Consider the following 9,904-nt stretch of genomic DNA (forward strand, 5'->3'; position numbering starts at 1 on the left):
AATAGAAAATATGATCCAAAAAAAGTGTATGTATATCACACGTACACAACCACACTGGGCCCCAATTACTATTGTTTGTACCCCTAAAAGGCTAGATGAGGAGTAGGGGGAGTATGGAACAGGCAGCACCCTCAAACCTTCAGAAGTATGAGATGAACCCCAACAACTTGGAAAGGTGGATCTCTCTCACACGTACCGACACAGACTATCCCGCAATTCAATTGATCCTCAAAGGTTTTTATTGAATAGCGGAATAGGAAATATGATCAAAAAAAGTGTATGTATCTCGCACGTACACAACCACACTAGGCCCCAATTACTATTGTTTGTACCCCTAAAAGGCTAGATGAGGAGTAGGGGGGGTATGGAACAGGCAGCACCCTCAAACCTTCAGAAGTATGAGATGAACCCCAACAACTTGGAAAGGTGGATCTCTCTCACACGTACCGACACAGACTATCCCCCAATTTAACTGATCCCCAAAGGTTTTTGATTAAATAGCGGAATAGAAAATATGATCCCAAAAAAGTGTATGTATATCACACGTACACAACCACACTAGGCCCCAATTACTATTGTTTGTACCCCTAAAAGGCTAGATGAGGAGTAGGGGGAGTATGGAACAGGCAGCACCCTCAAACCTTCAGAAGTATGAGATTGTGTTCACTGTACCCCACAAAGATTGAGTTCACTGCACCCCACAATGATTGTGTTCACTGCACCCCACAAAGATTGTGTTCACTGCACCTCACAAAGATTGTGTTCACTGTACCCCCCAAAGATTGTGTTCACTGCACCCCACAAAGATTCTGTTCACTGTACCCCAAAAAGATTGTGTTCACTGCACCCCAAAAAGATTGTGTTCACTGCACCCCAAAAAGGATGTTGTTCACTGCACCCCAAAAAGGATGTTGTTCACTCCACCCCAAAAAGATTGTGTTCACTGCACCCCACAAAGATTGTGTTCACTGCACTCCAAAAAGATTGTGTTCACTGCACCCCAAAAATGATTTTGTTCACTGCACCCCAAAAAGGATTTTGTTCACTGCACCCCAAAAAGGATGTTGTTCACTCCACCCCAAAAAGATTGTGTTCACTGCACCCCAAAAAGATTGTGTTCACTGCACCCCACAAAGGATTTTGTTCACTGCACCCCAAAAAGATTGTGTTCACTGCACCCCAAAAAGGATGTTGTTCACTGCACCCCAAAAAGGATTTTGTTCACTGCACCCCAAAAAGATTGTGTTCACTGCACCCCACAAAGGATTTTGTTCACTGCACCCCACAAAGATTGTGTTCACTGCACACCAAAAAGGATTGTGTTCACTGCACCCCAAAAAGATTTTGTTCACTGCACCCCAAAAAGATTGTGTTCACTGCAGCCCAAAAAGATTGTGTTCACTGCAGCCCAAAAAGATTGTGTTCACTGCAGCCCAAAAAGATTTTGTTCACTGCAGCCCAAAAAGATTGTGTTCACTGCAGCCCAAAAAGATTGTGTTCACTGCAGCTCACACACAGAAAAATGGATGTGGATCACTGACACCTGCCTATCTCCAATCCCACACCACACAGCAATATCGATTGTAGTTTGTAGAACACAGTTTCCCTAAAATTCAGCAGACTCTGTCCCTAACAGGATTGAGAAGAGATCGTAGATCAGGATTGAGTGCAGACCCCACCCCCCACACAGCAATATCGATTGTAGTTTGTAGAAGACACTGACCCTATAATTCAGCAGACTCTATCCCTAAAATGCCTACAACTCGCCCTGCCTAAACACTCCGACCTGTCCCTCAATTCTATCCGGACACAAATGGTTTTTTCCTGCCTATCTTTCCCTAATCAGCAGCCAGCACGTTGATGTGTGCTCTGTCCCTGAATCTAAGCAGCATAATGACGCCGCTGCGGCTGCCTCGAACTTATAAAGACTTGGTCACATGCTTCAGACGGCCAATCACAGCTACTGAGACATTTGCAGGCATGGCTGGGATGGCTTAAGGCACACCAGTTAAACGATTGTTGATTGGCTGTTGAAAGCTCGCCATGAAAAGAGCGCCAAAGCATGCAAAACCCGGAAATAAAACGACCGAACACGGATTTTTACCCGAACATACAGTAAAGTGTCCGTGTCCGTGTTCGGGTACAAAAAATCCAATTATTCGGTACGAACACGAATAATACAGTCCGTGTTCGCTCAACACTATTAAAAAGTAACCCAAGACAGTTTCTATCCCAAGTGGTCCCGAGGGACCAGTGGGAGAACTGTGCAGGTTAATACTATAAATATTACATGATGATGATGATGAGATAAATATGATGTAATAAATAGGATATTGCAATATTTATAGTATTAACCTGCACAGTTCTCACTTTTTTAATAATTGTTTTCAAATAACACTATATATTTTATCAATTGTGAGTCGTATTGATTCATTCTACGATGTGCTTTAGAAAGTCCAGTTTTTCTCTCTATGGAACTATGTGGTTGGTCTTCTCCAAACCATAGGTCTTCATATATTTTTCACCAGTCTTCATACTTACTTCAGTGATCTAAAAAGCATTGAAGCAAAGATTGATTATCTTGGAACTCTCCCCATTAGGAAGCCACATCAAAAATTGAAGCTTCCACTGTTTCATGTTGATAGTTGTCTTTTGTGTCTAGTTTTGGATAGAGTACCTAAGGGTCAGAAACATTGTCAAGTTTCTATAGCTGCCCATACACCTTAACCTCCCTGGCGGTATGATTCTGTCAGGAATTCTGTACCAAAAGCGGTACAATTTTTTTCATGGAAATTTGGCGTTATGTATTATAGGCCTACAATTCTTAGTAATTACTGACTTAAACCTGACCAAAACAAGACTCTAGTAGACATCCTAGATGTGATAAATTTGAAACACAAACGCATGAATTATAATCGAATCAATGATATAATTTTATTATATAATATATAATATATAATATATATAATAAAATTATATTATTGATTAGATTATAATTCATGCGTTATATATTATACAGTAAACCCCCCTCCATTGCGGGGGTTACGTTCCGGACCCAGCCGCGAAAAGTGAAATTCCGTGAAATAAAAAAACCCTATTAAAATGCATTGTAGGCATGATTTTTTTACTGTCACTGTACGTGTAGAAGCATTTTAAGGTCTTTAAACACACTTTTAAAACAATAGAATCTCATTTAAACACATAAAAGATACTTAGAGACAGAGCAAGAGCTATGAAAAACACAAAAATCTTTCATTTTTAATGATTTATATAGTAAAATAACATTACAAAAAAAAACGCGAATTACCGGGACCGCAAAAACTGAACCGCGATGTAGCGGGGGATTACTGTATATATATATATATATATATATATATATATATATATATATATGTGTGTGTGTGTGTATATATATATATATATATATATAACGCATGATTTATAATCGAATCAATAATATAATATAATTTTATATATATATATGTGTGTGTATATAGGTATATATATATATATATATATATATATATATATATATATATACACATATATACATATATGTATTATATATATATACATATATATACATATATATATATATATATATATATATATATATATATATATATATATATGCATATATACATATACATATATATATATATATATATATATATTTATATGCATATATATATATATATATATGCATATATATATATATGCATATATATGCATATATATATGTATATGTATATATATAAATATATATATGCATATATATATATATATGCATATATATATACGCATATATATATAATATAAAATGTGTTTGTGTTTTGTGCAACGTTTTTTTTTTTTTTTGAATTTCCCTCCCTAGTTCCGCTCCCATGCAGCATTGCTGCTGCAGAGAACGGAACTAGGAAGTCCTCCTACCGACAGACGAGCGGCGGAGATCTCGGCTGGCGGTCACAGCAATGAGAGCTCATCGCTGGATCGCCAGGATAAGGTAAGACACTCCGCTGCGCTGTCTGCATAGCTCTGCCCATTCACCCCGAGCGTGACTCGGGGATACCGATAATAGCAGGAAATTCTTACCACGAGTCACGCTCGGGTTTACCGCTAGCGTGGTTAAGGCCCCTTTCACACTTCTGATCAGCAGAGGATCAGCTCATAGATCTCCTGCTGATAGGAGCAAAGCAGGAAAATGACACATCCATGTCTGCTTAGTTTCTGCAGAACGGACATGGACAGAGCCTGCTCTGCTCCATGAGCAGCAGGAAGTAAACAGACTCCGCAATCCATTTACACCCGACTACCTCTGCTCCACCTAAATGGAAGAGGATGGAGTCCTCTTCCATTTTTTTTAGTGGACCCAATGAGACCATGAGGTAGGTGGATGTAAATGGACTCAAGTCAATTTACACCCACATGTCCATAGGTATAATTAGACCTTCTGATCAGGTCAGCCTAAAAAACTGACAGGCGGACTTGATCGGAACTTCCATGTGAAAAGGGCCCAATAGGTATATTTTCCCTCAATATCTTTCTCTGAGACACAACAGGACCTGAGAGAAAATTTCTCCAGGTGAGGGAGAACACCACCTTTGACAGTTGTTGCTGGAACAGGTGTCTGATAACACTCTTCTCCTTTCATTTCAGAAACAAATTTAAAACCCAACATAAGTTGTAACCCTTCCTCACAACACCTAAAAAAACATTTTGAGTGGACATCCACTTTAAGGGCCCGCCTGTTGTATACTTCTCCAGAACTTTGAAGGAGTAAATCCAAGCCTTTTTGTTTAGTTTTGGATAAAGTGGGAAAGTGCTGAAATAGTGTGAAGTTTTTATTGCTGTCTGCGTACCTATAATGGTAATTCCCCATTCCCCATATTCTTCCTAGTTACCATTGTCACCTGCGGAGAATTACTAGGCTAGGGGACATTTGTTCCATGTGACAGTTTTAATAGAATATATGTTGGGCTGGGTGCCCTAAGGGATGATAACTCACTACTTAGACATCATTTAGAGTGAAACATTCACATATACTGAACATTATATAGCTACCTGCAAGCTCTTACAATCCCCTCTCTTTCACTATAAGGAACAGCCATCTTTAATGTGATTAAACATTTGTTTTTTAAATAACAAACTTGGTATACTTACCTGCTTCATGCAATGGGTTTGCACAGAGCAGCCCCAATTCTCCTCTTCTGGAATACCTGACTTGGCTCCTACTGCCTTCTGAGTACCTCCCCACCCCCCCTCCAGCAAGCTGCTTGCTAAGGTGGTTACTCCTGCAGGTTCGCTCTCCCATGCTCAGCTGCCTGCATCTATAGACACAGGCAGCAGGGCAATGCCCCACCCCTTGCTTCCTTGTCATAGGATTTGATTAACAGCAGCAAAAGTCTTACTTCTATCCAGGGCTTTTTTTCTCAGAGAATAGGTGCAGGAACTCCTCCCTTCTGAGTCCCCCTTAACTCCACCCCCTACCCACCTCCGAGCACCGTTCCTTGGTTCCATCCCTTACCCACCTCCCAGTACCACCCTTTTTAGAAAATATAGAACCAAGTATCATTTTGTGGTGCTAAGTATTTTGTATGGAATGTGTTCATGATAATAAGAAAGGCAGTAAAATAGATCTAACAACAATGGACACCCCAGCGACAATAGTTCCAGCCCAGCATCAATAGACTCCCAATAGTCAGCATCAATAGACCCTTCAGCAACCAGCAACATCAGACCCCTCCCTCAATAGTAGATCCCTTTCAGCAACAATTGACCCCCTGCAACATAAGACCCACCATCAGCAACAATAGATCACCCACCAATAACAATAGACCTCCCCAGCAACAATCGAACCCCCTGCAAAAAACAGATCTACTCCAGCAACAATAGATTCCTCAACAGCCAGCAACAAAGACTGCTCCCTCAACATTAAATCCCCCCAAGCAACAACTGACCCCCCCAGCAACAAAAATCCCACCCTGGCAACAATAGATCCCACACGAGCAACAGAAGACCTTCCCAGAAACAATAGACCTCCTTCCTCCACAAAAATAGATAGCCTCCAGCAACAATAGATTTCCCAGCAGCCAGCATCAATAGACCCTCCAGCACACCCCAGCACCCCTTGCCAACAAATACATTCAGTTCAGGAGGTGCTGGAACTGCGTTCCCCCGCGTTCCCACTGAAAAAAAGCCCTGCTTCTATCAATCTGCCCTGTGAGGAGGGAGAGAGCAGAGAGCTCTTGTGCACAGCGCTGGATCGAGATCGGGCTAAGGTAAGTATAACGGGGCGAGGGGGGGGGGCTGGGGGGCTGAGGCTAAAAGTTTTTTTTTTACCTTATTTCAGAGAATGTAATGTGAGGACCTACCTAGATACCCAGTTTGAATCTAATTAGGCAGGCCCTTGCCGTATATATAGTTGTTGGTAGATCTAAAGGAGATTGTGCAGTTAGACTGTAACATGGAAGGTGAGCTTAGGAAGGAGTTTCCCCTCACACCTTGGAGAGATATTTTCTTGCCCTTAAAGCGGAGTTCCGGCCTATTTTGCAACGTTAGTGATTCCTGGAGTGCTCGCTATGCTGATCAACAATTGGGCATTTTCAATTTTTTTCGGGGGTCCCTTACCTTATTTTCAGGGCATTTTTGATTGTACTTCCTCCTTCTCCCCCCTTTGTGGCCGCGGCCATCGACATCACTTCCGGATTTGCATTGCATCCTGGGAGCTGTTTGTCATCACTCCCAGGAGGCTGGAATCAGGAAGAACTCCCAGAACACTCCCTTGAATAAGGAACAAGGACACAGCAGATTACACTGCGGCTTCAGATGCCCACATCCAAGATGGCCACGCCCAGACAGCATTTTTAAAAGTAAGGTTTTGACTAAAATCCAATACTGTACACCTTGTAAGTATGAGATTAGCGGTTCTGTAAAGGGAGATGGATTCGTATTATAGGGGTATTTTTAGTTAAAAAAGGTATTTGAGGCCAGAACTTCGCTTTAACATTATGTCAGGAAATCTTTCCAATGGGAAAAAGTAAAGAACAAAAAAGACTGTCAATGGTTCAAAGCATTCCCTTCTTTCAAAAGAAAACTCAAAAGAAATGTGAATTTAGATACATTTTATATGTTAATCCCTGTTGATATAAATGCTAAATTGTGGGTCATCACGAGAACAGGAAAACAGAGCAAATCTTCCAGTGGGGACACAACTTCTGGTGACGACCAGGGATTCCTTCAATTCCTGTTTTGGCCATGGGACAGGAATTGAAGGAAATATTCTCAATGGGACACAGTTGGCAAAGTGAAAGGGTTTCTACCTCTCCATACTTCATCCAAAAAGAAAAAAAAGGGCCTTTAGTTCTAGTATAATTTTACTACTTAAATGCAGTTCTAAATGTATGACATTTGATATGATTGTAGTGTTAAGAAACACCTTTCCAAAATATCAGTATTTGTACATTTTGTAATATTTTTAATTTTAGAGCTTCAGTCCTTATACCATAGACAATGGGGTTCACAATAGCTGATGTGAGAAGTCCAGTGATAGAAAGGAAAACATGAACAGGGATGGCAATTGTCCCCCCATTCAAGCGGTATCTTAAAACAACAAAGAAGACAGCCATCAAGAAAATGGAACAAGTGATTATGTGTGCGGACAATGTATGAACGGCTTTCAGGCAAGATGCTTTGGAAACCTTCAGACAGATCAACAACGTCCTCGTGTAGCAATATACGATGATGAAAATTGCTCCAAAAACGAAAAGGAGTGTTTCCACAAGTCCAAAAATATTAATAACCATGGCTGAGCTTCCACAAGCCAGCCTAACAAGGGACATGTTCTCACAGAAAATATTATTAATATTGACCCCACAGAATTTCAGATTGGCTGTCATGGTCACCAGAATACCTACAAGTATGAATGCTGAAATCCAAATAATTGCTATGTATTTCAGAGCTTTTCCATTCGTCATTAGGGTGGCATATCTCAGTGGGTAGCCTACAGCCAGGTATCGGTCATAGGACATAACAGTAAAAGTGAAAATTTCCACAGTAGGAAAACATTGCACACAGAATACTTGTACTAAACATTCATAAAAGGATATGGTTGAGAATCCAGTCAACAAGTAAATTATAAATTGGGGAAAAACGACTGTGTTTCCAAATACACCATTAATGATCAAGGTACATATCAAGATAAACATGGGTTCATGAAGACTGGCCTCTATCCATATTACATACACAATCAGACAACCTAACAACATAGTAGTCGAATAAAAGATAAACGCTACAATAGCATATAGAAATCGTAATTTCTCCATTTCTAAGAGTCCTAGAAACACAAAAGATGGGCTAAATTCAGTTACATTTTCCATTTTATGGATGATGTAGGTTTCAACAAAATTAAGATGAATTCGTTATTTTCTCTGTAGATGATAACATACCATGACATTAGAAGTAAATCTACATTGTGTTGGTTTAGATCTCTAGAATATCTGCAATTGCAGGATATGTGCAGGGCTGCGTGGGCTTCCTGATGTTTTTATAAACATTCTTCAAGAAATAATCCAAAGGGATTTGTCCTCCTAAGACTTTCAATCTCTGTTTAAATTGACTTTAAAAAAAAAACTCACATTAATTGTATTTTTTTCTATTTATATTTGCCTAGAGAAGGAACACACAAGTGTGTTATATAAAAAGTATGCATAATGGTAAATTAAAATTAAACTAATATAATAGTAGCAATAATAACAAATTAGGTCAATAAAAAAAAAAAGTATTTTCCTTTGGTTAAAGTAAATGTGAAACCTTACTAAAAAGGAAACGAGTGCCAGTTGTTGTCTGGTGTCAATTTATTTATTGTTGCACCCAGTGTATATGGCTGATTAATTTTGAGATTGCAAATGGTCCCCTCTTTCAGGGCTAAATAGCAATAAAGTTCCCCAAATTCTTATGCTATTCAGGTAATCTCCCGCTGTTTTAACCAGTTCTGGACCGGAAGATTTTCCCCCTTAATGACCAGGCCATATTTTGCAATTCGCCACTGCGTTAATTTAACGGACAATTGCGCGGTTGTGCGATGCTGTACCCAAATAAAATTGACGCCCTTTTTTTCCCACAAATAGAGCTTTCTTTTGGTGGTATTTGATCACCTGTGTGGTTTTTATTTTTTGTGCTATAAACAAAAAAAGAGCGACAAGTTTGAAAAAGAAAAAACAATATTTTTCACTTTTTGCTATATAAAATTCCCCCCGCCCCCAAAAAAAAAAAAAAATTAAAATCAAAATGTTTTAACATTTTAGGCCAATTTGTTTTCTTCTACATATTTTTGGTAAATAAAATCGCAATAAACATATTTTGATTGGTTTGCGCAAAAGTTATCGCGTCTACTAACTACGGGAAAGATTGATGTCATTTTTATTGTTTCTTAAGTTTTTTTTTTTACTACATTTTTACTACATTTACGACATTGCGGCGGACAGATCGGACCCCTAACTGACATTTTTGGCACTTTTGGGGGGGACCAGTGACATTACTACAGTAATCAGCGCTAAAAATATGCACTGTTACTGAAATAATGCCATTGGCAGGGAAGGGGTTAACCCTGTTGGTGATCAAGGGGTTAAATGTAAGCATAGGGGGGTAATTCTAACACTGGGGGGGGGGGGGGGGTTGGGCTTGTGAAATGATCACAGAGACATGTGATCCTATATAGAAGGATCACATGGTCTCTGTGATCATTGCAGGGAGAAGGACGGTCAGCTGTGTTTACATCAGCAAACCGTCCTTCTCTCTCAGCGGGGAGAGATTGCCGGGTGTCAGGCGGCAATCGGAGCCACCTGACACACGCGCCGGCTTCCCCACTGATGATTGGGGGCGGGGGCGAGAGCGCTCTCGCCCCCTA

At 39.9% G+C, this 9,904-nt stretch overlaps 1 protein-coding gene across 1 annotated transcript; it reads right to left on the reverse strand.

Annotated features, from left to right (window-relative positions):
- Window positions 1–7,424: 7,424 nt before the first annotated feature.
- Window positions 7,425–8,264, reverse strand: LOC309546585 (olfactory receptor 6E1-like; the record flags this gene model as incomplete). The annotated part of the gene is made up of 1 exon (XM_082246334.1): window positions 7,425–8,264. The coding sequence occupies one exon, from the start codon at window positions 8,262–8,264 to the stop codon at window positions 7,425–7,427; it is 840 nt and encodes a 279-aa protein (XP_082102460.1).
- Between the last annotated feature and the right edge of the window lie 1,640 nt (window positions 8,265–9,904).

Source organism: Pelophylax lessonae (genome assembly GCF_965119305.1).
Source record: "Pelophylax lessonae genome assembly, chromosome: 2".
NCBI lineage: Eukaryota > Metazoa > Chordata > Amphibia > Anura > Ranidae > Pelophylax > Pelophylax lessonae.